Source organism: Emydura macquarii, unplaced genomic scaffold (assembly GCF_026122565.2).
Source record: "Emydura macquarii macquarii isolate MOO-44397 ecotype Brisbane River unplaced genomic scaffold, CSIRO-AGI_Emac_v2 contig_3390, whole genome shotgun sequence".
Taxonomy (NCBI): domain Eukaryota; kingdom Metazoa; phylum Chordata; order Testudines; family Chelidae; genus Emydura; species Emydura macquarii.
Genome location: NW_027133527.1, coordinates 2,668,380 through 2,695,895, shown reverse-complemented (window position 1 = coordinate 2,695,895; position 27,516 = coordinate 2,668,380). Strand labels below are relative to the sequence as shown.

The 27,516-nt window shown below is 61.7% G+C and overlaps 1 protein-coding gene across 1 annotated transcript; it reads left to right on the top strand.

Moving 5' to 3' along the window:
- Nucleotides 1–517: 517 nt before the first annotated feature.
- Nucleotides 518–24,778, top strand: FLII (FLII actin remodeling protein). Its single transcript, XM_067534248.1, is given in 31 exon segments — nt 518–627; nt 2,723–2,833; nt 5,116–5,187; nt 6,939–7,019; nt 9,152–9,237; nt 9,921–10,082; nt 10,646–10,749; nt 11,577–11,752; nt 12,229–12,386; nt 13,300–13,384; nt 14,265–14,412; nt 14,704–14,837; nt 15,225–15,437; nt 16,024–16,203; nt 16,549–16,631; nt 16,807–16,881; nt 17,080–17,184; nt 17,390–17,493; nt 17,496–17,560; nt 17,680–17,784; nt 18,161–18,352; nt 18,915–19,103; nt 19,554–19,693; nt 19,801–20,035; nt 20,643–20,797; nt 21,123–21,183; nt 21,547–21,675; nt 22,000–22,106; nt 22,488–22,593; nt 22,812–22,877; nt 23,379–24,778. Coding segments are annotated over 31 exon segments (3,825 nt in total). The 5' UTR covers nt 518–564; the 3' UTR covers nt 23,514–24,778.
- The last annotated feature ends 2,738 nt before the right edge of the window (nt 24,779–27,516 follow it).

The following is a 27,516-nucleotide window of genomic DNA, read 5'->3' as shown; positions in this document are numbered from 1 at the left end:
TAGCATCCATGGCCCTGTGACAGGGCGGCGCGGGATAAAGGAGGGTACGCAAAGCCAGCTAAATGGGACAAAAACAACCAGCGTCCTGTCGCACTTTACAGACTAACACGTGTAATTTCTGCAGGCAGAAGCTTTCGTGGGCCGCCTGCAAAAATTAAATGTGTTTTTCTTTAAGGTGCTACAGGACTCTGGTTGTTTTTGCTGTATGCAGACTAACACGGCCACCCCTCTGGAACTGAATGGGACAAGGTTCCCCTCCTCCCCCCTGGGACCAAATAAAGGGGGATTCACGCCAAAATGTGTCCCTGCCTGAGACAGGCCACTGCAAATCCCTTCTCACGGGTGTGTGCTTCACAGCAAACCTCCCCTGGGCCTGGGAAGCGTGTGTAGCACCTCCGTCGAGGAAGGGGTTAAAAGAGGGAGAGGCGGCCTCCACCAAGCTTGGCTGTAGTGTGCACAGGGCCAGCCCCTGCTTCCTCTGGGCTGTGTGTCAGTGTAACACACCCTGGAAGAGCCGGCCCCACTCCTGGCAGCATTGCAGCTGCTGCTGCTGACAGAGGCGACATGGCAGCCACTGGAGTGCTCCCCTTTATCAGGGGGGTGGATCTGAGTGGGAATGACTTCAAGGTAACTCAGGGCCCCCCTTCAGCTGGGCCCTGGTGGGGCAGAGGGGAGTTCAGTTGGGGGGGCTGGCCTGTGGGCAAAGCCCAGGGCTGGGAGACAGGCAGGGAAGTGGTTGGGCAACTCCCAGAGTCTAGGCCCTGCCTGCTTCCTGCATGGCTAATTTTAGACAGTTGCTCACCCTGGTGGCTGCAGTGTGGGCCTGGAGATCAGGCTCCCAGAAAGTGGGTTTTGTCCTGCAGGCAGGATTTGGGCTGTTTGTGCCACTACGATTGTTGTGAGAGGGCGTTTAGTTGCCAGAGGTGCCTGGCAATTTCCGAGGCCCCTTTCCAGGGCGGGGCGGGGGGATATGAATGGGTGCCATTGTCCGTCTGTGGCCGGGAAGCGCTCGGTGTTGTGATGTTTGATTACGGTCTGTGCCGCCTCGATCACATTTAGCACCTGTCAAGCGTTTTTAATCCAGGGCTCCCCGCACTGAGACGATTTAAGCGTCCTTGTGAGCCCCGTGAGGGCGGGACAAGTATTATCCCTGTTTTTTAGAGGAGTAAAATGCACCCTAGAGAGATGGAACGCCCAAGGTCACGCCGGCAGAGCTGGGAACAGAACCCAGGTGCTGTTGTGCCCAGTCCTCTGCTCTAACCCCTAGATCGCACTTCCTCCTGGGGAATGCTGGTCTCCAGAGTTATATTTCCCCTGCCTCAGCTCCGACCAGGGGTATCCTGGTTATCCTCTGGCTACCCTCGCAAGTCAGCCTTGTTTTCCCTGGGTCCATTCCTGGCACTTGGCCATGGGTGATTTTGCTTGTGTACGGAGACTGAGCTGGCTCGCCCGGCTTTGCCCCGGCGCTGTGACATGATTGATATTTTGTGCGTGCATAATCCGACCATGCTGATAAGGATCTTGTCCCCTGGCATGACCCCGCGTGCGACATTGATACGGGTTCCTACCCTGCATGAAACTCGAACCAGGCCTGGCAGATATGAGGTCACGCTGGCCCATGCCCGTCACCTTTGCCAGCATCTGATGGGGTACGCAGAGACTTTACCTCCTCTGAGATTAAAATTCAGGGTCTTTCCTTTCCCTGAACAGCTGATCCCTCCACTTTCTAGCATGGGCTTACCTGCGTCAAACAAAATAATACCCACCGAGGCCCTGATCTGGCCAGCTGCTCCATGCAGGTGGTCTGCCCGTTGATATAATCAGGGGTGGGGGCAGGGGTCTCTCCTGGCTGGCAGGGTCGGGGCCTCCGCCTGTCGCTGCGAAACCTGCTCGACGCAGTTGCGTGGTCTGGGTTAAGGATTTTGTACTTTGGAAAGGCTTTTCATTGCGTGTGTGCGCCTGTCCTTCTTCCCCCCTCGATGGGTCTCCGGGGGCTGGGTTGTTTTTTAGGAAGCCCATCTTCTTCCTGACAGTGGTGGCAGCACGCCCAACCCCCTCATCTTGCATAACCTGCCTCACCGTTGCTCCATTCATGCTCTCCTGTGGGGACGTTACCCTCCTCTGTGTCAGTTTCCAGGGCTTATCCAAGCAGGGCACATGTAGCCGACGGTAGAGTCGGCCTAGGCCCATGCCTGCCTTTAGATCCTTTCTCTAAAACCCATGGATGAGGCAATGCTCTGAGCTAAGAGGGCAGCGATCCTGGGCTGCGTGAGCCAGGAAATCAATCATAAGCAGGGTGGTGGAGGGGCAGGATCGAGAACCCCGCAGGAGGGAGGCCGTTGTTGGGGTGGAAGGTCACAGGGTGAGATTCCTATAGGGAGGGCTGCAGGATGTTGTTGGGGTGGGGGGGCGGTGCCAGGGCTGAGAGCCCTCGCAGGGGCTCGGAGTCCTGTCCGGCTGTGTCTGTGGCGGTAAGTGTGACGCCCGAGTGCATTTCCCTGGGGGCTTTGCTACAGTAAGTTGCGTGCTGGCAGAACAGCCTGTGCCATTGGCGCCTTTAACGGGCAGGCTGGGAAAGTTGCCGGGGCTGGTTTCACCCCTGGGGCGCGGTGGCGGGTGTTGAGAACACAGGGTCTAACCATTTCATCTCCGCTGGATGAGAAACCTGGCAGTACCCGCTGGGCGCCGTGGAACGACTCTTTCTCTCCCCCTCTCTTCTCAGGGTGGCTATTTTCCTGACCACGTGAAGTCCATGACCAGCTTGCGATGGCTGAAGCTGAACAGGACGGGTCTGTGCTACCTGCCGGAGGAGCTCGCGTCCCTCCAGAAACTGGTAAGAGCGGCTTGCTGTGCAAAAACCCACCGGCCCTCTTTGAGGCTTCTCTTGGGAGGCAGGCCTTTTGGGAGGGCGTGTGAGTAGAAGACCGGGGACAGCATGGGTCCATTGAGAGCCAGCGCGCAGAGCCAGCAGGCTTCAAAGGGAAAGCGTAGGGGGCAGGTAAACCCGCCTGCAAGCTGCTCCTACCATCATCCTTAGTCCTTAAACAGTGCTTTCCATTCCATTGCAAAGCAGCTCAGTGTGATTATCGCCATTTCACAGCTGGGGAAACTGAGGCACCGGGCAGTGCCGGGACTTGCCCAAGCTCACCCAGCAGGCCAATGGCCAAGCCAGGAATAAAACCCTTGCGGCTTGATCTGGGGTTCTGTCTGCTAGGCCACGCTGTCTCCCGCGCCGCGCATTGCAGCATGTGTTTGCATACACACTCTCTGTCTTTAAGGATGACCTGGAAAGGAGCTTTAAAAACTGGGCTTGGGTCTTGAAAGTTCTTTAAATCTCCCCCCACCTTAGAAAGGTCAGGAATGTCAGGACTGCTTCTCCCTGGTTTTCCTGCAGGACCTCTTGGGAGTCTCGGGAGATGCGTATTGTGATCCCTCGCAACTTAATCGAGGGGGTTGAGGTGTTGGAACTTGAACAAAGGCGTACTTTAGCCAGAGTGGTCATTAGATGTTGGAATGAAACCAGGAGTGGAGTCCTCTTGCGCTAGGCGCTGCATAGTCTTTTTCTTCCTCGGCCACTTGGCGTTCACTTTCTTGTGATCAGAGGAATGTGGTGGATTCACCATCACTTGAAGGCTTTTAAATCCAGACTGGGCGTCTTTCTAAAAGATCTGTAGCTCAATCAGAAGTTATGGGCTTGATGCGGGAACTGCTCTGAGGTGTTGTGTGGCCTGTGTTAGACAGTATAACCTCAGACAAGATAATCCTAATGGTTCCTTCTCGCCTTCCAATCGGGGCATCTGTGTCATACCTTTACTGGTTCCCCAGTTGCCATAAAGTCTTCCAGAATAGACAAGATCTGAATATCTAATGGTGCCGGCAAACAAACCTCCTTGCTACATTATAAAGAAACAAAAAATGGGCTCAAGTCCCCATTTTTACTTTTTCTTTTCAGATCATCTTGAATGGAAAACTGTCCAGTTAAAACTCTCCTTTATAACCAAGCCCCCAGTAAATCTCATTACCTCTGGGACTGATGCTGCCTTCGACATTAGTCGTGCAACCCTGTGCATGCCTGACCTCACTCGTGAGAATAGTCTCTGGAATCTCAATGTGTTTACACACAGTCACGTTAAACTTGCTTGTAACTATTTGCAAGAGGGAAGCTTTCGCTGATTGAAGCTGAGCGAATGTCTTTAAACCATAGATTCGCCAATCCTTTGATTTCTGTTTGGAATCAAACTAACATAGTTCAGTCAATTTCAGTGCAGTTTATAGTCAATTTCACTTTGAGGTTCCCATGTGCTGTCTCTGTCTCTATGGCTAGTTTTTAAATAGTGCCTCTCATCCATAGATCTCAGAGAGCTTGTAAAGGAGGTGCTGTCTCTATCCAAGGCACTTATCTTACCCCCTCACAATCTTTGAATGGATTTATCCTCACACCGCTGGTGATCAGGGGTATGGTGAAATGAAGCACAGAGACTGTGTTGTGCCCAAGACTGCCAGGAAGTCTGTGGAATAGCAGGGAATTGAAAGAACCTGGGTCTCCTGCGTCCTATTGAGGCCACCCTGTCGCTCTAGCAAAATGCTGCAATGTGCTGGTTGCAAAAGCAGAGAGAATGTTATTTTTTTAAAATGAGTCCCAGCTCCCATTGGAATAATAAAAACAAACTCTGGAAACTCTTCTGTAGCCTCAGCCTGCCTCGTGGGGTCTAGGGCCTGTAAAAAAAGCAAGGTTGGACAAAATAAGCTGTCGTGGTGGGGACTCGAATGAAGAATCCTGCCTGTATTCGGAGCATAGTCTGGTGCTCTAGCTCCTGGTGGGATGATCTTTTATTTTCCTTTGGTAGCACCAAGACGCTGGCTAGGCGGCAGTGAGCGTGAGGGACGGCTTAGGGCTAGCCAGGAATGGGGTCCCACTGCACTAGGTGCCGTACAAAGCCAGTAGCAGACAGTCCCTGCCCCGAAGAGGTGGGCAGTCTAAAGAGCCAAGACCCCACAGGACGGAGGAGGGGGCAGACGGCTCCAGCTGGGTGGTGACAGCAAATGGCCCAGTGGTGCCGTGATTTCTTTTCGCGGCGTTTGCAACCAGGCGTTTGTTCTTCCGTTTCCAAACAGGAGCATCTGTCTGTGAGTCACAACAACCTCACCACGCTCCACGGCGAGCTCACCGACCTTCCCTGCCTCAGGGTGAGTAACCTACGCTGTGTCCCCCGGTCACCCACGCACCCTGCTGCTCCCGGAGACAGCGTGTCTCTGCAGGCACTCGACAGCCGGCCTGCGGATAGAAACACCAGCCACGGCTGGATCCCAGATTGGGAGCCCAGGCTCCCCTGCCACGCCTGGGCCCAGCCAGGACAGCTGGGCCGATGGAAGTCAGGGGCTTCTGAGCTCCTCTCAGAAACTCTCTCAGCTCCAGAGGTTGAATTCTCCAGCTGAGTGGAAATGCACCAGCGCTGCTTCGGGCTCGGGGCTGCTCTTGTCTGTAATTAGCAGCTTGTCCTGCCTGCAGGCATCTCGGGGTGCCTCTCTGGTGAGCGGGGGCCTCTCCAGATTGCAATTCCAGGAGCGAGTGCCAGTGCCTCCCCTGTGCCTGGGAACAGCTGCTGCGGCTGGTCCATCTCGCGCAGGGGAGGAGGGATGGGCTGCGGTGTAGCCGGATTCTCGCCACGCTTTGGTCAGGAAACGTTTTGGACCCGCTGCAAACGCTGACGGAGAGCTTTGCCTCCAAAGATCCAACCCACGCCCCAACCCCCCACCCCTGCCTCCCCGGGAAGCGGGTGAGGCCAAATGCTGCGCTATGCTTTGGTAACTTCCTGAACCGCTTGCTGTGCCGTAACCCAGGGGGGCGGCTTCCTGGCAGCTGCTCCTTCAAGGGGCTGGCACCAGGGGTTGCTGGTGCTGAATGGTTCGAACGACCCAGTGTCTCCCCTCCCTCCACCAGGGGAGAGGGGCACTGGCTTCTAGGCTAGGGGTCAGAGCTGGAGGCTGGGGGTCAGGTCCCCTGGGGTCTGTCCCCGGCTCTGCCCCCCACTCGTTGTGTACCCATGTCACTTGGAGGCCCACCCTGCAGCCATCGCTCACTCAAATGGGAGCTCTCCCTTGAATGAGGGCTGCGGGGCGGAGCCCTTCACCGCCCCGTGCCTCAGTTTCCCCCTCTACCAAACGGGGACTATAGCCCTTGCTGGGGGACTGGAGGAGTGCCTGATGCAGCGAAGCTGCTTGGGGCTGCCCCTTGCGCCGGGGTGAAGCCCAGGGGAGCCGTGGGCTGGCTTGTGTAACTCCCGTGAAGACAGGCCTAGTCCATGCGTAGTGGGTGAGTCTGGGCAGCCGTGGCGCTACGGTGCCTGGGTTCTTCAGCTCAAGTGGGAGAGAGAAACAAGCGTTTAGATCCAGCCGCCCCCCGGTCAACCCCGGCGGGGCCGTCCGGCTTGGAAACCCCGGTGAGCTGGTGGCCCGCCGGGCTGTGTAGCCTGGGACTCTTCCCGGGTGGGGGTGGGAGCTGGTGCCTTTCTCTGGGCGGTGGGGGTGGGGAAGCTGGATGCTCTTCACCCCCCCAGGCACTGCTGGCAGCTGACCGGCTGGGACCGTGGCTCTGTTTGGTGGTGGGTGGGAGGAGATCACTGGTGGCTGAGAGTATCCGCCCTCTCCCAACCCATGCTTCCCTTCCCTCTGGCAGGGGATTTTCTGCTCTCTCCTCCGATCCCAGCCAGCTTCTCCTCCTCTCTCCCCGTTAACCCTCCAGCTGCATGCCAGCCCAGCAAGCCTTCCCCAGGCTGCCCCCCTTCTGCTAATCCCCCTCCTCTGGGCCCAGCGGGGCCTGCTCATGTCTGGCCAGTCTCTTCCCCCAGCTCCGGTGCAGCTGCTGAGTCGGGCCTGCGAAGGACCAGGCCCTGTCTGCCTCTGGAGCCGCGGTTGTAAATCTCTCTTCCCCTTTTAAGGCAATCGTGGCTCGGGCGAACAGCCTGAAGAATTCAGGAGTTCCTGACGACATTTTCAAGCTGGATGACCTCTCAGTGCTGGTATGTGCTGCCTGTTCAGGCTGGGTCCTTCCTCGCTCGCCGAACCCAATCAGTGCAGAGAGATGCCAACGGCAGCAGCGGGGAGGAGAAGGGAACCATAAACCAGCGTGTCCAGTCAACCCAAAAGAGAGGCAGCACTGTCTAGTGATCAGAGAAAAGGATGAGAGCTCAGACTCCTGGGTTCAATTCATGGCTGTGCCACTGATGTGCTGTGTGACCTCTGGCAAGTCCCTTCGCCAGTCTGTGCCGCTGTTTAAACGGGGATTGTACCCATCTCTCTGAATTGCTTTGGGTCACGCTTTGTATTAAGGGCACATTCATAAGAGGTTTAACGCTATACAGTGTTGTAATAAGTGGCTTATCAGTTGTTAAAATCCAGTTGCACAAAAGGTTGCTTATAAACTATGGCTTAGAACTGACTCTAAGTCCACCTACTGATGTGCTTATAACTACCCCTAGCTAGGCGTGGCAGCATTTGGTTTATATTTATTTTACAGTTTCAATGGATAATAATCAGCGTTTGCTTTGAAGCATTTTTTAGATTTCTATCAGTGTAAATGTTCACAGTTGTGTGAAATCCTGGGGGGTGTCAGACAGTAATTATTTAAAGACAGGAGACACTGAGGTTCAGAACGTTAAAACTTTACAACCGTTAAAACACAAATTGTCAACATCAGACGTCAAGAAATATATAAACTAAATATATATATATATATATATATATATATATATATATAAAGTAAATCTCCTTCAGTCAAACGCTAAGTTCTCAAGCAATGTTTTCCTGACTTTGCCTATCTGTACATTTTGATTATTATCGATGGAAATATTTTTCTGGCAATTTATGTGCCGGTGTATGGAGTGAAACCGACATTTACCGACACGTTCCAGTAAAAACCGAATCTGTCCAAGCCCACCTATAGCGTATTTGTTTGCAACGGGCTTATAACATCTCTTAATCCTTGGTTAACTCTACAAATGTACCCTGGCTACAAAGTGTGACTTGAAGTTTGAGCTTCCTGGATGTAAAGGCACCGCCCTATGAACTACGGGTGAGACTTTTAAAAAGTGCCTAACTCCCATTGGCTCTCCGTGGGAACTGGGAGTGTAACTTCCTTCGGCAGGTTTGACCGTCCCAGCCCTTAATAGTAAAACCTGGCTGTTGTCGATAGGGTCCTTTGCCAAGCGTGCGGCCAGCTATGTGCGCTTCAATAGCTTCGTTATTAGATCCTCTTTTTAAAGGCACATGCTGTTAACTTCGGGGCAGGGCTCTTCCTTTGTGTCCGTACAGCACCTAGCACGATGGAGCCCAGATCCTGCTTGGGACCTTAGGTATTTATTGTGTCTATTATGGTAATGCCCAGCTTGACCTCTGCTCACCGTAATACACTTTACCATAAGAGCCTGTTTGACTCTACATTGGTCCCCATTTTAAAGCTGTTCTAGTCTGCTCAGGAATATCTTTGGGGATTCCGAATCTTTTCTTTTTTGAGCACCATGATCTGGCTGAGAAATAAGTAAACAGCCCACGTTTTACCGTGCCGCACCAAAACCCCGCTGGGCGTGAGTCGTCCCCGTCCCCCTCTGCCTTGTACCTGGCAGCTGCCAACTGCGTTAGTGGCGCTGCTGCCCCTCTGCAGGAAAGCGATGCAGGCCAGCCACAACGTCCGCGACGCCCTGTGATTGCCTTGGCAGGGAGCACACACCGCGGAGCGTTTATCAAGGCAGGAGGCTTTGGATGCCCCCATAGCAGTGGGGCAGGCAGTGAAATCAGTGGGAGCTGGGTGCCCGTCCCCGGAGCTGGAATCTGAGCTGAGGAGTAATGCTGGGGGCGGGGGCCTGGAAACCGGACTTCCCGAGGCCCTTAGGGTTGAGTTTTCCAGCAGGGAGGTTCCAGGGCCACGTGCTCGGAGGCAGGTGCAGCCGTGGTAGCTGCGTTACGCACACGATCCAGGGCACGTGTTTGCCCTCAGGCTTTGCTGGTTAGCACGGTGGCCCGGAAGATCTTTGTGGTGGTGGGAGGGGGCTGATTTCGGCCGCGCCGGGGGGGGGAGGCGGTTGCTGGGTGGGTCATTCCGTGTCTGCTGGGATCGAGGAGTTTCCTGACCGCTCTCTCGCTTCCCCTCCCCCAGGACCTGAGCTACAACCAGCTCACGGAGTGTCCCCGGGAGCTCGAGAACGCCAGGAACATGCTGGTGCTCAACCTCAGCCACAACAGGTGAGTCCGGCCGATCCGGGGCTCCGGCCACGGCTCTGAATGCTGCACGGGCGGGGGCACCCACTGGGCACACCCCCGGGGACACCCGGTTCATCCAGCCTGGCTTTCCCCAGCCCCATCTGCGGCTCTCGGGGAGGCCTGGGGGCTGGCGCCGTGTGAGAGAAGGGAGGTGGAACTGACGCGAGGGCCGCTCCGAGCGGCTGGTGAAGGTCACGACGTGTCTGGTTCCAAACAAGCCCCCTGGGAGAGGTGCGCTCGTCCCGTGCGACTCGGTAACGCCTTCCCGCCTCCGTCCTGCGTTTTCTCCCTCCTCGGCCCAGGGCGTCCTCTGCGGCCCTGTCAGAACCCAGAAGATCCCCCTTCTTTGCATCTCGGCTAGGATCGTGCCCCCAGCCAGGCCTGGGTTGCTCTGCTGTCTCCCTGGGTGGAGATCTGGGAGCTGAGCTTGTGTGTGACTGCAGCATGTGTAGACGTACCTGCGCGAGTTCCCGGCACCCGGGCAGTGAAGCTGCAGCAGGCCAGGCTGGGTCTGTTCTCAATCAGCTGGCCCATGCTGCGTCGCTGGCTGAAGATCAAAGCCAGCCCGGGTGCGTCTACACATGCTGAGGACACATCTGGTGGCAGCATGGCCCTACCCCCTCTCCTGGCGGGTAAACATGGCGCGGCTCGTCTTTCCTCTCCAGCATCGACAGCATCCCCAACCAGCTCTTCATCAACCTGACGGACCTGCTGTACCTGGACCTGAGCGAGAACCAGCTGGACAGCCTGCCCCCGCAGATGAGGCGGCTGGGGCACCTGCAGACCTTGGTCCTCAACAACAACCCTCTGCTGCACGCCCAGCTCAGGTAGACGGGTGCCGTGCTGCGCTGCCCAGGGCCTGCCGGCTCCGGTAGGGGGTGGGATGCGGGACCAGGAGAGGTCACCTTGGTCCGGCCAACTTCTCTTCTAGCCACTCTCCTGGGCCTGGCTGGGAAGAATCTTGGCCAGGCAGGGGGGTCGGGTTTCTTGACTGGTTTCCAGCTGCACCAGACTGGGGAGGGAAAGCAGCCGCCGAAAAACAACCCCAAGAAACGCCCGAGAACCCAGCCTGGCGGGCCCCTTTGGAAGGGACATGGCCAGCCTGAACCAGACGTGACGTCAGTGGAAACCTCCCCCCACTGCCGTCCCTAGGCTTTGGATAAGGCCCGTAAGTCTTTATATCAGACCAGCTTCTTTATATCAGACCAGCCCTAAAGACGGGTCTTCTCTCTGCCTAGCTATGGCAGGCCCAGGTCCTGTCCCCCGCCCCGTGCCAGCCTGTCCCAACCCTGAGCCAGCAGGACTGTGGATTGGAGAGCTGGGCCGGCCCCGGCGCTGGCTGGATCCACCCCACCCCTCACTGCTTCCCTCCGTCTTTTTAAATGTAAAGGCAGCTGCCGGCGATGACGGCTCTGCAGACTCTGCACCTACGGAACACGCAGCGCACTCAGAGCAACCTGCCCACCAGCCTGGAGAGCCTGGCCAATCTCGCAGGTGAGCTGCCGGGGGGTTCGTGCCGGAGGCTGGGGGCGCACGGGGAAACAGCATCTCTCCAGGCCTCCTTCCGGCAGCTGCCGTGCGCCGGGGCCGGTCCAGCGAGATGGCAGAGCCTGCGGCTTTGGGCCTGCAGCCTTGGGGAAGTGTCCCACGCCCGCCTGCATGGCGCCGCGTGGCCACGCGCCGTAGCTGCGCCCAGCTCTGTGCAAGCGGTGGCGGGGCTGGCCGGGTGCATCTCCCAGGGCCAGGCCTTTATCTCTGGGCTGGCTGAACCCGTCCTCTGCAACGGCGTCTTCCCTGCTGGGGACCCACGACCGTTGCATCTTCCCCGGTCCAGCCACTCCTCCCTCGCTCCCACAATGCAGTGCCTTGTGCCTGGGGAAATTACCCAGCAGCCCCTGCTCCCTGTAATGCCCCTGCAGTCCCAGCGGGCACCGGGACAGCCGCCTGGCGAGGTTCCTCTTGCGACCACGAGCCGCGACGTTGCCGCTGTCGCCCGCGGCGCTGGGCGGGACGAGCCGTGGCGAGGATGACCGAGGCAGCCGTCCCGGGCGGCGGTCGCCTCCGAAATGGCCCCCTTGCCTCTGGCCCAGACCTGACCCCACTGGCCGAGCTCCGGCTGGTGCAGACGGGGCGTAGCGGTTAGACGGGCAGCCTGTCCCCTCCCCGGGAAAGCGGACGCGTTCGGGGCAGGGCCCGCTGCATTGTCCTGGCATCACGTCTGTGCACTTGTGGTGATGGTGCAACCCGGCCAGAGCCCTGGGTCCTACTTGCCTCCCAGCTGCCTTGAGACTTCCCTCCGCCCCCCGTTCTTCTCCCCCCAGACGTGGACCTGGCCTGCAATGAGCTGAGCCGAGTCCCCGAGTGCCTCTACACCCTCACCAGCCTGCGCCGCCTCAACCTGAGCAGCAACCAGATCGCCGAGCTCTCCCTCTGCATCGACCAGTGGACCCAGCTGGAGACCCTCAACCTCTCGCGGAACCAGCTCACCTCGCTGCCTGTACGGCGCCCCCTCTCCCGAGACGCCCGCGCGCTGCCCTCGGGGAGCCCGCGGCCAAGCCCAGGGGGTGGTCTCAGTGGGATGCGGGGTGGCTCTCACTGGAGTGTGGCTTGTGGAGCTGTGAATGCCACAGCAGCATTGCAGACCCACGGGGCTGGTCCCATCCCTCCCACACTCAATGGACCCGTGCTGTCCTCACCGTTCAGGCCGAGCTACGTAGCTGAGGACCTCCAAGGGGCCCCATCGCCCTAGCATCAGAGCCCCTCGCAACCTGTAGTGGGTTTATCCCCACAGAACCCCGGGGAGGTAGGGCAGTGCTGTTATCCCCGTGGTACAGTGGGGAAACTGAGGCACGGAGCGGCTAAGTGACTTGCCCCAGCGGCTGGTAGGATGCCCTGGACGGTAGCCCCCGCATCGCCCAGTGGCCCAGGCCGTGGGTGCCGCCTGATCTGTGGCGCGTCTCCCTCCCTTCCCAGTCTGCCATCTGCAAGCTGACCAAGATGAAGAAGCTCTACCTGAACTCCAACAAGCTGGACTTCGACGGCATCCCCTCGGGCATCGGCAAACTGACCAGCCTGGAGGAGTTCATGGCAGCCAACAACAACCTGGAGCTGATCCCCGAAAGCCTGTGCAGGTCAGCGACCCGCCCGCCACCCTGGCCTGGGGGTGCCCTGTGCCGTCCGGCTGCCCATCGCCCCCATCCCCCAAACACTTGCCGGTCCGCTAAAGGGGCTGGGCGCCTGCAGCCCTGCTGGACCTCAGCGGGGTCTTGGCACCGGCAACAATCAGTCCTGCTGCGCGGCGCCCCCGCCCCCTGCGCATCCTGCAGGGCCGCCCAGCGCCCTCCCCCCCACACCTCCCCAGGCCAGGGGGGTGAGGCCGCCCCGCCCGAGCTGGCACCGGGCTGCAGGGCTGGAGTAGGAGAGGCGGGTGCCGTGCAGCGGGTAAGGGTGGGGGTCCCCCAAGCAGGAGGAGGTAAGTGGGGGTGTCCCCCCCCCCCCAGTCTGCAGGTACAGACCCCCATCCCTGGGGCAACTGGGGGGCGGCACCATCTGGGACCCCTCCTGCCCTGCGTGGGGGAGGGAGGAGGGTCTGAGGCCTGGGTGGGGGGGGAACAAATGCAGCCTTGGCCCCCGGGTGCCAGAGACCCCCAGTACACCACTGCCTCCCTCCTGGGCACGTCTGGGGCGGAGAGGAGAGAGGAAGGGCTTTGCAGGCTCAGGGTGGGGCAGGACAGATGGACGGCGGGCGGGCGGGGCCGGGGCAACGGCGGGAATGAAAACCCAGGGACTCTGCTCCATCCCAAGCCCCTGCCGTGAAGAACTGAGCTGTCTCGTGGTCACTCACCCAGCTCCTTCCTCCGCGTGGCGCTGTCCCCTCTGCACCCTGCGTCCCTCCTTCCTCCCCGGCCGGGATCTGGCTCCCCTGCTCGCGAGCGGGGCTCTCTGGCCGTAATCGATCTCCTGGCACGGCGCCCCCCCCCCGTGTCTCCGCTCCGACGCGGGTGCAGGTGCTAGGCTCTGCTCGCCTCTCCTCCGCCCCGCCAGGTGCGCAAAGCTGAAGAAGCTGGTGCTGAACAAGAACCGCTTGGTCACCCTGCCGGAGGCTGTTCACTTCCTGGCGGACGTCGAGGTGAGGCCGCCGGGGCGCAGGCCTTGGTGCTGAGCAGATCTCCCGGGCCCCGGGCAGGGTACAGGCTGGCGTGCGCGTGGAGGGCGAGGCGGAGGCTAACCACGCCTGAACGGGCTGGGTCTGACCTGGGGCAGGGGGAAGGCTCTCTGCGCCCCCTTGCCAGCTGGGGGGGTGGCCCGAGTTAACGTCCGGGGTCGGGATAATCCCGTTGCGCAGAGGTAGGAAGCTGGAAGCCTAAACCCATTGAGGGGCTGGGCCTGGGACACTAAAGGGGAAGGGTCGGGGGGTTTTAGCCCCAGACCGAGTTCTGCCGATCATGCTGCCCCTCGCCCTGGCCCGGCAAATCCCTGGACCGGAGCAGCTATGATGGAGCCGCCCTTTGCACCCTCTGCCGCCCAGCGATTCAGTCTGGGGTGCCCGGCCAGGCCTGGTGATCCGGTGCCACGCTGAGGGTGGGGTCAGCGCATGCCCAGGAGGAGATCTTGCTGCTGGGTCTCACCTGGTGTAAAATCCCTGCTCCCCCCAGTGCTGGCAGGTGCATGCGGTGAGGTGGCCCGTTCCCACGGGCACCCGGAGCACGTCGGACGTTGATCCGAGTGGCACTTGGGCTGGCTGCCCCTGGGCCCCAGCCCGCCCGCTGCTGGAGATGGTTTGTGTGTTGGCAGTGGAGGGCGTGGCCGTCCCGGCCCCCAGCACATGGGAAATGAATCACGTTTGCCCTGCCCAGCCATAGTCCGGCACCTTCAGACCCTGACCCTAAATCCTGATGGGGGCACTGGAGGTTCCTCCTCCCCCCGCGCTCTCCGGGGCAGAGCGACCACCACCGGCTGCCCAGGTCTCTCTCGTGGCGGGTGTTCAGCTCACCTCTCTGCCCCTGCAGATCCTGGATGTCCGGGAGAACCCCAACCTCGTGATGCCCCCGAAACCGGTGGACAAAACCTCCGAGTGGTACAACATCGACTTCTCCCTGCAGAACCAGCTGCGCCTGGCCGGCGCCTCGCCCGCTACCGTCGCAGCAGCCGCAGCTGGTGAGCCGAGGGGCAGCGGGGGAGCACCCATCCAGCGGGAGCTCAGCTCCTGGGGAGCCAGTGATTCATTGGTGGGGGGGCACTGGGCGGACTGGGGAATCCCGGGCACTGGGAGCAGAGTAGAGGGAGCCCAGACGGCTCTTGGCCAGGCTGCGGCACGTCTCTGCAATGCCGAGCGGTCCCTCCTTGGGCTGAGAGCACCCGGTGGAGCAGGGCCCCACGCCCTGCCCTCGAGCAGGTGTTGGTGATCTCTGGGCTGCCGGTTCTCACCCTCCCTGGCCCCGTTCCCAGGCAGCAGCACGAAGGACCCCACGGCCCGCAAGATGCGGCTCCGCCGGCGGAAGGACTCGGCCCAGGACGACCAGGCCAAGCAGGTGCTGAAGGGGATGTCGGACGTGGCTCAAGAGAAGAACAAGAAACTGGAGGTAGGAAGCGGTGGGCGCGTGTCACCCCTTCCTCCACCTCGGCTACCTCCCTCCCGCAGCCCACGGGTGTCCACCTTCCCCCCCCCCGAGGCCAACGGAAGCTGCCGCTGCTCAGTGCCTCTCTCGCTGGGGGCCCAGAAAGGGTGGCACCCCAACATAGGCGTCACAGCCGGGACTGGAAGGGCCACGCTCCACGGAGGAGCCTTGCTTACCGGGGACAGGCGCGCGGGTTTTGTCAGATCCCAGCCCCAGTTGGCATCTAGGAAGATCCCCAGCGTCTAGGGACCCTGCGGGGTTGAAGGTGGCCCAAGATCTCAGCTGTGACTGGAGAGAAGCCAGGCCCCTTCTCACCCGCCCTCTGGTCTTTCCCCCACCCTCACCTGACAGGAGAACGGGGACGTGAAATACACTGACCTGAAGACGCGCCGCTGGGACCACAGCCTGGAGAAGCCCCAGCTCAACTACTCGGAGTTCTTCACCGAGGACGTGGGGCAGATCCCCGGCGTCTCCGTCTGGCAGATCGAGAACTTCGTGCCCACCCTGGTGGACGAGGCCCTCAACGGGAAGTTCTACGAAGCTGACTGCTACATCGTGCTCAAGGTACGGGCGCCGCCAGGCCGCCACGCCTGCCTGCGGGGGGACCTAGAGCACACCCCGGACTCAGGGACCTGAGTCACCTGGGGAAAGAGGGCGGGGAGCAGTGCGGTGACTCGCCTGAGGTCACGCAGGGCAGAGCTGGGAGTAGGACCCAGGAGTCCTGGAGACCAGCCCCACCCTGCTCTGACCACTAGGACACGCTGCTTCCGGGATAGCGCCCGGGGCTCCTGGCCTGCTGCTCTCGCCATGCTCCTTCCTAGCTTCAGAGGGTTTCCCGTGAAGAGGTTTAATGCTGTGGGTGGGAGACGGGGGCAAAATCCAAGCTACGCCCTTCCCCCTCCACGGTTCCTCGAGGCAAGTGACAGTGAGAAGGGAATGATTCCCTCACCCCAAATGCCCCTGCATCGGCTCCAGCTTCTCCCATGCTGGCCCCGGGCCGTGTCCCCCATGCTCTGCCCGGCAGAGCGTCCCAGGGCTCCTTTGGGTGGCGCAGAGAGCAGGGAAATGCCCTGGGTTCTCCCCCACCCCGCCACCCACTCAGCTCCCTCCAGCCCTGCCGACTGCGCTGCGCCTTGGCGTCTCCCCGCAGACGTTCCTGGACGACAACGGCTCCTTGAACTGGGAGATCTACTACTGGATCGGGCAGGAGGCCACGCTGGACAAGAAGGCCGGCTCGGCCATCCACGCCGTCAACCTGCGCAACTACCTCGGGGCTGAGGGCCGCACCATCCGGGAGGAGATGGGGGACGAGAGCGACGAATTCCTCCAGGTGCCCTCCCCCCTCGACCGCCCCGGCCACTCTCCTGCCTTCCTCTTCCTCCTCCTCCTCCTCCTCCGTGCAGGCCCACCCACCCGCCATCCCTCGGGCTGCCCGCTGCTCCGCACAACCCCTGTCCCATACAGATCCCCCCTGCCTCCCTTTCCCATCTCTCCCAGCCCCTGGGGCCGGAGACGTCGGCTTTGCCGCTGGAGGCTCCCCGTGACCGACCGCCCAGCCCCCCTGCCGCCGGTTCTCGCCCTGCCGGGAGGGATGCCAAAAACAGCCCCCTGTTGTCCCTGAGCTGTGGGGCTGGCTGGCTGGCTCCGAGCTGACCCCTCATCCCTGCCCCCTTAGGTGTTCAACCATGATATCTCCTACATCGAGGGGGGCACAGCCAGCGGCTTCTACACCGTGGAGGACACGCAGTACATCACCAGGTATTGGCGCCGGGGTGGGGGGCAGTGGGGCGCCACCATTGCGTGCGGAGCCGTTCGCGCAGGCGGCAGAGGCTGTGGCAGCCCCTCCAGGAGAGGGTGCCCTGGGGTGCGCCGCTGCCGGGTGCGGGGGCAGATTCCCTCTGGTAACCCGCTGCCGCTCGGCCCCTCCCTGCAGGCTGTATCGCGTCTACGGGAAGAAGAACATTAAGCTGGAGCCGGTGGCGCTGAAGGCTGCTTCGCTGGACCCCCGGTGAGTGCGGAGCGGGGCCGGGCCACGCTGCAGACGGGCAGTGCCTCTCTGGGGGTGGGCCGGGCGCACTGGCAGAGCAGCTACCAGCTGGGGGGGCCATCTCTGCCACTGAGCCCCCATCAGGAAGGCTCTTGCACCACACTGGCTGCGGGATGCAGGACCCCTGCACCCTGCGCCGGCTCTTGGCCTTCAGAGCAGCTACCAGCTGGGGAGAGAGGGGGACGTCTTCCTCCTGGACAACGGCCTGGAGATCTCCGTGTGGAGGGGGAGCCAGGCCACCCTGAGCAGCACCACCAAAGCCAGGTACCGGCCGGCGGGGGGCGGCTGCGGGGGGGGCATGGCAGCCACAGAGCCAGGCTGTGCCGATGGGGGGGGGACGCTGAGTGCAGGGTGATTTTTACCCCCCCACACACACCACATTGGAGCTCGCCACCGGCAGGGGGGGCCCCCAGGAGCGCGGCTGGCCTGGGATCTGACCGGAGTCTCTCTCTGCCCCCCCGTGGCGCAGGCTCTTCGCCGAGAAGATCAACAAGAACGAGCGGAAGGGCAAGGCGGAGATCGTGCTGCTGAGCCAGGGCCAGGAGCCCCCCGAGTTCTGGGAGGTGCTGGGGGGCAGCCCGAGGAGATCACGGCCAACGTCCCGGACGACTTCCAGCCGGCTAAGCCCAAACTGTATAAGGTAGAGACTCCCCGCCCCCACCCCGGGGTGCCCCCCCAGGGCAGCCTCCCCGGGGTACAGGGGAGCTTGGCCTCATCTCTGACCTGCTGGCCACCCCCTCTCCTCTCTCCTCGGCTCAGGTCGGCCTGGGGCTGGGCTACCTGGAGCTGCCCCAGATCAACTACAAGCTGTCCGTGGAGCACCAGAAGCGGCCCAAGGTGGACCTGCTGCCGGAGATGCGACTGGTAGGGCAGGGCTGGGGCCGGGGCTGTGCGCCGGGGGGGGCCCACGAAGGCCACGGGGGCTGTGTGTGTGGCTGGAGGATCTGGGGGAGACTGGCCGTACTCTCGACCGCCTCCTCCCTCTGCCCCTGCTCCCAGGAGCTTCCAGGAGAGCCACGGGGCTGAGCTCTGGGTCTCCATCCCCGGCACCGTGGGAGGTGGGGAGTCCAGAAAGTGCCTCCCTTTTGTGGGGGGGGGGATATCAGAGTGGGGAGCTGTGCATGGGGCCCTGCTCCCAGCTGGGGGATGCTGGCAGGGCCTGGGGCCGCGCGGGAGAGTTACCCGAAGGGTGCTGGGCTGGCGGCAGGTCCCAATTCCTCCCCTGCCGGTTGCTCTGCAGCTGCAGAGCCTGCTGGACACCAAGGCCGTGTACATCCTGGACTGCTGGTCGGACGTCTTCATCTGGATCGGCAGGAAGTCCCCGCGCCTGGTGCGGGCGGCCGCCCTCAAGCTGGGCCAGGAGCTGTGCAACATGCTGCACCGGCCCAGGCACGCCAGGGTCATCCGCAACCTGGAGGGCACCGAGTGTCAGGTGCGAGGGCGGGCGGGGGCGCTGGGAGCGGATCCCTGCTGGCTGCGTCTGCGCCCGTCGCTGGGCCCTCGCCCCTGGGTGCCCCTGGCCGCCCCCCTCTGCGCAGGGATGGCTTGGCAGAGGGTGGGGGGCGCATGCATGCAGGGGGGACCCGGTGTCGCGCCCTCTGCCCGGGGCCTGGCACTCCGGCGTGGGGAAGCCCGTTGCTCTGCGTCGGCACGTGCTGGAGCGGGAGGTCTCTGCGGCACGTGCCCTGTCCGTTCCAGGTCCTGGCATTTCTACACCGCTTCCCCGTCTGGCAGGGCGCCGTGGGCCGATGGCGCTGCACTGGGATGGGCTGGGGAATCGGGGTCTGGCCCGCTGCCAGTGGAGGGGCGAACGGGCTGCCCGCTCTGCGGGGTGGGGATCTGCGTCCGTCTCGCTTCCCGTCTATCTGCGTCCGTCTCGCTTCCCGTCTAGCCGCGCTGGGAGCTGCCCTCTGGGGAGGGAGGGGGCCGCGTCCCCTGGGAGAGGCTGAAACCTCCCCCCACCCGGGGCCGGGGTCTCTCTCCTCCCGTGGCAGGTGTTCAAGTCCAAGTTCAAGAACTGGGACGACGTGCTGAAGGTGGACTACACCCGCAACGCGGAGACCGTGCTGCAGGCCGAGGGGCTGGCCGGCAAGGTGAAGAAGGACGCCGCGAAGAAGGATCAGATGAAGGCTGACCTGACAGCGCTGTTTCTGCCCCGCCAGCCCCCCATGGCGCTGACGGAGGTAGGAGGCGGGGGTTAAAAGAAAGACCCCCCTCACTCCCCCAGGGGAGTCAACTGGGCCCTTTGGGGAGGGATGTGCTGGGACCTTCTCTGCCAACCCAGCTGCCCTAGGCTTCCTCGCCTGCCCCCGGACCCCCTCCAACCAGCCATGGATCCACGGCCCCACTGGCTCTGGGGCAGCCAAGCCTGGGCGGGTGCGGGAGGGCAAGGACTGGTCCCACTGTCTCTGGCGAAGTGGAAATGTTAGTCCTAGAGGCTGGGCTCTGGCCCCATGCCCTGGACCTCCCCTTATTGGGGCGGCGGGGTGTGGGAGCAGGTCACCGCAGCCCCACTCCCATCTCAGGAGTTCCCCTAGGCCCCCCCCTGCAGAGCACTAACCACTAGGCCAGCTTGCTGCCCGGCGCAATGTCCTCCTAACGGTGTCTCCCGCGTCTCTGGGCGCGAGGTGCAGGCGGAGCAGCTGATGGAGGAGTGGAACGAGGACCTGGATGGCATGGAAGGCTTCGTCCTGGAGGGCAAGAAATTCGCTCGCCTGCCCGAAGAGGAGTTCGGACATTTCCACACGCAGGATTGCTACGTCTTCTTGTGCAGGTGACGGCCTCCCCTGCCTTCCCCGCCGGGCCGCTGGGTTGTGGGGGGCTGGGAGACTGGGGCTGCCCCTCCCCGTGTCACTGGCATCCCCCCCTCTGTGCTGGCAGGTACTGGGTGCCGGTGGAGCACGAGGACGAGGCGGAGAAGAGGAAGAAGAAGGGCGGCGGCACGGGCGGCGGGGAGGAAGAGGAGGAGGAGGAGGAAGAGGAGAAGCAGCCGGAGGAAGATTTCCAGTGCATCGTCTACTTCTGGCAGGGGCGTGAGGCCTCCAACATGGGCTGGCTCACCTTCACCTTCAGCCTGCAGAAGAAGTTCGAGAGCCTCTTCCCGGGCAAGCTGGAGGTGAGATGGGAGCCTGGCGGCCCCCCTGCCCCCCAAAATGCTACCCCCCCCACGGGCCGCACCCCGACCTGGGCACCCTGAGCACCCCCCGCCCTCCAAAATACTACCCCCCCCCACGGGCCGCACCCCGACCTGGGCACCCTGAGCACCCCCCATCCTCCCCAAAATACTACCTCCTTCTACGGGCCGCACCCCGACCTGGGCACCCTGAGCACCCCCCCCATTCCCAGGGGCCAGACTGGGCGCCCCAAGGCCCCTGCGCTATACCTGCCCTGCCAGAGGCAGGGAGCCCCCTTACATCCAGCCCCACGGGCCCTACCACAAGCTGGGCAAAATCCTCCAAGTCAGTCTAGTCTCTGCTGCGGGGGGCGCCCTGTGGCGGGCGAGCAGGGCCGCGACGTTCCCCGCCCTTCTCCCGGCTGTGGCGTTCGGCTCCCAGTGCGGGAACGGGCCGCTGGCCTTCAGAGCCGGCAGGCGCCCTCATGGGCTTTGCGTGGGGCCGGCCAGGTGGCCATGCCGTCACTCGACGGGGGCTGCCCGCGTCCTGCGGTCCTGCCCCCCCCCCGAGGATGAATGGCCACCTCCGACGCTGTCCCCTTGCCCCCAGGTCGTGCGCATGACCCAGCAGCAGGAGAACCCCAAGTTCCTGTCGCACTTCAAGAGGAAGTTCATTATCCACAAGGGCAAGAGGAAAGCCAAGGACGCCAACCTGCAGCCCAGCCTGTACCACGTCCGCACCAACGGCAGCGCCCTCTGCACCCGGTGAGCGCCGGAGCCGGGCTTGTCCTCGCCGGCCAGGCTGTGCCGGCGGCTGGGTGGAGAGGACGCCTGGCTGTCAACCCTGAGCTCCAGCAGGGAAAGGTGCCTGGGCTCGACCTCCCTATCCCTGCCCGGCTGAGCTTCCAAGGCCGGGTCACCCCTGGGACTGGCGGGATGTCCCCCCCCCCCCCGGCGATGCCTCTGGCCAGGGGCTTTCCCGCGAGGAGCTGCTCTGCTCACCGGAGCCTCCTCCCTGTGGGGGTTGAATTGGGAGGGGGGCGGCTGGCCATCCAGGGCTCTGAACTCCCCCTCATCTCGTCCCTTGCAGCTGCATCCAGACCAGCACCGACGCCAGCCTGCTGAACTCCGAGTTCTGCTTCATCCTGAAGGTGAGCGGCCCCGGGGCTGGCCGCCGTCCCCACGGAGCGAGGGTGGCCAAGGGGACTCCAAGGGGACTGGAAGGGGCTGGTTGCCCGAGTGTCCTCACCCCAGATGGAGGGGGAGGAGGAGAGGCAGGCTGGGGCAGATGAGGCGGGGCAGAGAGCGGCTGGTAGAAATCGGGCTCGGTTGGTGGTTAAGCTGCGGCGCGTCCGGCTGATCTGACCCCTCAGCGCCGCAGCCTCCCCTGCCCTTCTCCAAGGGCGATGTCCCCCGTGGACCGGGACGCCAGCGGCTTGTCCCCCGTCTCCCCTCCTCACGCCCGGGCTTCCCCGTCTGCTCCGGCAGCCCTGACCCGCCCTCCGCTCCCCTAGGTACCGTTCGAGAGCACGGACAACCAAGGCATCGTCTACACCTGGGTGGGCCGGGCCGCCGACCCCGACGAGGCCAAGCTGGCCGAGGACATCATGAACCACATGTTCGACGACTCCTACAGCAAGCAGGTGGGGCGCTGGGCCCGAGGCCGGGCGGGCGGGCGCCCCTGTGGGCGGCGCTTGGTGCCAGGCTGGGCCAGCCAGCACCTGCTGGTGTCACTTGTCAGAGCGAAAGGCTGGCGGCAGGGGGGGGACGACCCTGGGACACTTGGTGCAGGAGCAAGATCTTGGAGGCTGGGCTGAGTCCATGGGGAGGCCCTGGTTCTTCGCCCAGCACCCCAGGGCAGGAGATGGCGTGGGATCGTACCGGGAAGCTGTGAGTGGTGCTTGCAGGCGCCCCTCCTGAAACACACGGGTGGGCGGGCGCCCTGACCTCTCCGCTCTGCCTGCCAGGTGATCAACGAAGGGGAGGAGCCCGAGAACTTCTTCTGGGTGGGCATCGGGGGCCAGAAGCCTTACGACGAGGACGCCGACTACATGAAGCACTCGCGGCTGTTCAGGTGTGTCCCTGCAGGGCGGGGGCAGTCTCCCCGCGCAAGGTATCCACTGGCTAGAAAGGTCCCCGGCCGGTCAGGGCTTCAGGTGCCCTTTTGCGCTCCCACCCGCCGGGCCGACGGCTCCCAGCCAAGGGGGGAGGAGACCCTAGGCCCTGTGACACGCTGCCCCGTGGGTACCAGGAGAGCTCTGCCCTGACCTCTGGAACTGAGGAAAATGTTCACCAGCACTGGGTTGAGCTCTGACACACTCATCGCCACGGGGGGGGCTGTCCCAGAGTCTGGCTCCCAGGACAGCCCACGTGCTGCCTGGCTGCTGCGGGGCTGGCCTGGGGCAGGGCACCCCCGCCTCCCCTCGCTGACGGCGGGCTGGCTCTCCTGCTGCAGGTGCTCCAACGAGAAGGGCTATTTCTCCGTCTCGGAGAAGTGCTCCGATTTCTGCCAGGACGACCTGGCGGATGACGACATCATGCTGCTGGACAACGGCCAGGAGGTGAGTTCCCGGGGCCCCCTGTCCTCGTGGGGGTGACCCCAGTGGTGCAGAGTGGAGGGGGGGGAAGGGGCGGTAGCCCCGTGATTGTTCTACATCCAACTGGGCCTCCCCGGCCCAGATCCTTGTGAGACCCATGCGTGGCAGGCTCAGCCAGGTCCGGCCGTGCTGCCAGGCGCGGGCGCAGCTGCTCGCACGCTGAATTCTCTTGTTCCCTGCAGGTTTACATGTGGGTGGGAACCCAGACCAGCCAGGTGGAAATCAAACTCAGCTTGAAAGCCTGCCAGGTAAGGGCCTGGGGCCGTGTCCTCTCTGAAAGCTTCCCTGCTCGTGAACGAAAGCGGCTGTGAAGGCAGGACTCGGAGGGCTGGGGGGGGTGATGCTACTGCAACCTCTGGGAGTGCCCCCCCCCCCCAGGCTGGAGCATCTGCTGCCCTTGCACAGGGGTCCTGGGGGCTGTTCCGGCAGCTTGAACATGTCCCCTTGAAACGCTGCAGCATCTGCTCCTAGCTCTGCCCCCAGACCCGCTGCGGCCTGGGGCACGTGATTGTGCCCCCTCCTGGCCCCTGGGGCTGGCTCCCTGTCCCTTCCTGGGGGGGGGATTGAGCCGTGAGGTGAGGCTCTGAAGTGCTGGCAGCTCGGGCACAGTGGAAGAGCCACTGCTGGCAGGCTAGAAAGCCCCAGCCTGGGAACGCAGCAGCCCAGGGCTCCCCCGCTGCCCCCGTTTCCTTCCCTAGGATCAGGCCCCCCCCTTCGCAGCCTGACACCATCCCTCCCCCTCCCTCCAGGTGTACATCCAGCACCTGCGCGCCAAGGAGGCCGGGCATCCCCGCAAGCTGCGCCTGGTGCGGAAGGGCAACGAGCCCCACCCCTTCACCCGCTGCTTCCACGCCTGGAGCGTCTTCCGCAAGCCGCCCGCCTAGGGAGCCGGGGCGAGGGCCGGGCAGCACGCGGGAGCGACTAGGCAGCAGCAGCCCGGCTGAGGCGGACGGCCAGGGGCTGGAGCGACGTGGCCCTCTGCCCCTCCCCGCTTTGCTCTGCTTGCTGCCGTCCGCGATGGGGGGCTGGTCCAAGCCAGGCCTAGGGAAGAGACGGGAGCTGCCCATGGGCGGGCGAGAATCCCCTGGGCCGAGGGGAGGGGGGAGCAGCCTGCATTGCTGAAAGGGGGTGTCTATAAAACCGGCCCCATCCCACCCTGCGTGGCTGGAGCCCCTTGTAAAATGCTGCCTCTCACCGGCCCCTAAAGTGACCAGCCTGGGCCGCCCTGAGCGCTGGGGCCGTGGCTGGGTTTTGGGGGTGGGTTATGCCTAGGGGGTTATTTCGAACACTGCTCGCAGGGCTGCTTCCGCTTTTGGCCTGACCCCGGCTGCTGGTCTGCTCTCCTCAGCTGGCCCGCAGGCAGGGAGAGCTTAGGGCTAGAAGCCACAGCCTGTTATCTAGTGGGGGGGGGCTCCAGCAGCAGCAGCACCCAGCCCTTCCTGGGGGGGGCAGCGCAGGCTGCAGCACTGGGAGCAAGGCAGTGTGAGGCCGGGGGCACTGCTGTGTTTAAAATCCCTGCACGGCCACAGCCCGCCGTGGGGAGAACAGCTGCCTGGGGCCAGCCCCCCCTTTCAGTCCCCCAGCTGGCTGCTGCTTCTTCACCCCTTTCCCTGGGGGCTGCGGAGAGGATGGCAGGGGCCCTGGTGCTCACCTGGCCCCAGCAAGGGCCAGACAGGCCCCCACCAGACAGGCAGCAGCTGTTACCGCTCAGCTGCCCCGGTGCCTGTGGGCTACCGTCCAGCGCCGGGGGGTTCCCACTGCCTCTTCCTGGCCAGAGCTGGGCCGGGACCCCTGCTGTGGCTGTCAGCTACTGTAATGCCACAGGGGGCAGCTGGGCTTCAGCCCAGACTTCTCCCAGGGGACCTGTCGCTGTTTGCAGAGCTGCAGGAGGGGGGTAAAAATACCATCCACCTTCCGCCCTTTGGCTCTCACCGGACAGAAGCACATTTTGCACTCAGCCTCCCCCCGCACCTGTCAGCAGCGGCTCGCTGCCTGCGTGGCCCCAGGGCCTGGACGCTGCGGTTCTGTATCATAGCAATAAAGGTTGCACTTCACCCAGCCCAGCCCCCTGCGGGGAGGTGGAAACAGCCGTGACTTTCTGGCTCGTCAGCTCTGACTGGGAGCAGCCTTATGCCAAGTGCCGGGAGCTGCATCTCACAGATGGTGGGGCTTTGGCCAAGCCAGACCCCCCACCCCTGCTGCACGAGCCCAGGGAGTTGTCAGGTGCCTGCAGGCCCCATGCCCCCCCTTCACCCCTTGGGAGATGCCCCTGTCCTCTCCACGCCCGAGCACAGAGCAAGGAAGAGCAGCGGGGAGGTGCATTAACATTAAGAGGCAGGATCGGGCTGATGCAAGCTGAGGGTAGAATTACTGTACCCAACCAGGCGAGGAATGGGGGCCAGGAAGATGTGTGTACACTCCTGGAGCAACTGGCACGACTGGGTCAGGAAGCAACACCAGCTCCTAGGGGGATAACAGACAGGATGGGACCTTCCTCGTGACTGGAGCACAGCTAGGGCAGGGCAGGTGCAGTTCAGCACAGCCAGGAATAAAGGCCCAGCGGGCGCAGCAGGCTGGTGTGTTAATGCTGAGGAAGACGAGAGCTTAGATGGGATGGAATGGAAGAGACAAGAGTCTGTTTGGGCTAAAATGACGGTGGGTAAGAAAGCCACTCGAGCGCCCCTTGGGGTGGGCTACAGCCCCGCACCATTGGCTTGGGACAGGGATAGAGACCTTGGTACTGTTTTAATGCAATAAATACTGCCGGGACTCATGGAATTACGGGAGACTAACTGCCCCGCTGGCACTGGAGGACCAGCGCTACTAATAAGAGTAGGGCCCCCCTTTTCCTGACTGCAAGAGCTGAGCCATTGCTTCACCCCCGCGTTGCTGATCCAAGCCCAGGGGATGGCAGGTGAGAGGCGGAGTGGGGAAGGGCGCGGCCCTGCTCGCACTGGGTGCAGGGGACAACCCTGGTGTGAGGGGGCATGAGCTGAAGTCAGTTTAAACTAAACGGGAGGATAAATAAAAATAGGGCTGCCCCGGGGTCCTGGATTTCAGAAGGGCAAACTTAAGGGAACGCGGGACGTGGACTAGAGCCAAGAAGTGCAGGGTGTGACGGTGGAGGAGGCTTGGCATTACTGCAAGCCCAAGGTGAGCAGCTAGCTGCAGCCTGCAGTGCAGGGAAGGTTGCAGATGAAGACAGATGAGCAACATCTCAAGCCGGTGATTAGGAGAAAGGCTCCAAGGAATGGAAGAGGGGCTGGCTCAGCCAGCAACGCTACCTCTGCGAGGTCAGACCCTCTGGAGATAAAGTGAGAACGGCCAACAGTCCAGCAGAGCCGGACCTTGCAAAGGGCTAAAACCAGTAATAAAATGTTCTAGAGCCATCGAAATAAGGCAAAAACAAGGAAAGACGTGGGACCACTGAGGCTGGGGGCGGAGATTAAAGGGTCCAGGTGTGGCCCACCACCCACACCAATACTTTGCCTCAGTTTTTAATGAGGCTAATAAACCACTTAGCGGTAGTGGCAGGGTCACCAACAGGAATGAGAATATGGAGGTAGAAGTTACTCTCTTTGAGCTGCAAACCAAACTCCAGCAGTTTAAGGTGACTAAACTGGGGGACTTGGATAATTTCCATCCAAAAATATTAAAGGAAGTGACCCGTGAAATTGAAAGCCCCATAGCAAGAACGTAATGAATCTAAACTGCGGGATTGTAGCCTATGGCTGGAGAATTGCTCATCTAGTTCCTCTTTTTAAGAAGGGGGAAAAAAAAGTGACCTGGGAAACTATAGACCCCCTAGTTTGGGATAAAATACAACATGGTTTTACAAAAAGTAGATAGGCCCAGCTGATCTGCTTTAAGAAGATGACGGATTTTTTTAGCCACAGGAAATGCAGAAGATCTAAGCTAGCTGGATTTCAGTGAGGCAGTTGATACAGTTCCACCTGTGAAATTATTTGTTAAATTGGAGACTCTGGGAATTAATCTGAGAAAGGAAAGGTGGATAATGAACTGGTTAAAGGGGAGATGACAAGCAGTCATGTGGCAGGGTGAACTGTCAGGCTGGAGGGAGGTTACGAGTGGAGTTCTTCAGGCATGGATCTTGGGACTCATCTTATTTAACACTTTTATTACTGACCTTGGGACAAAAGGTGGGTATGCGCTAATAAAATCTGCAGTGACAAAGTGGGGCCGTACTGCCAATCCAGAGGAGGATTGGGCTATCATACAAGAAGATCTGGATGATCTGATGAACTGGAGTAATAGAAATGGGATGAAATTGAATAGTGCACAGTCATGCACTTAGGGACTAAGAACAAGAATTTTTGCTGTAAGTTGAGGACATGGGAGAAAGACCTAGGGACATCGGTTGATCACAGGATGACCATGGGCTGCCCCTGGGATGTGGCCGTGAAGAAGGCTAATGCAGTCCTGGGATGCACCAGGCGAGGTATTTCCAGCAGAGACAGGGATGTGTTTGTACCACTACAGCAGGCACGGATGAGATCTCGTCTGGAATACCGTGCGCAGTTCTGGTTTCCCACATTTAAGAGATTCATTCAGACTGGAATAAGTGCAGTGAAAGGCTGCAGAGAAACCCTACCTTACCAGAGGAGACTCAGCGCTTGGCTTGGTTAGCCAACCACAAGGCGACTGAGGGGAGAAAGGATGGTTCTTCCCAAATACATCAGAGGGATAAATACGAGGGAGGGAGAGGGGTTATAAGAGACGCGCCAACGGGGATACAAGAACAAATGGACAAACAATTCCTTCCCTGGGGTGTGGCTGCTGGGTCCTGTCCCCATGCTCAGGTCTAACTGCTGGCTGTAGTGGGGGGCAGGCAGGAATTTCCCCCAGCTCAGATTGGCAGGGGTTCTT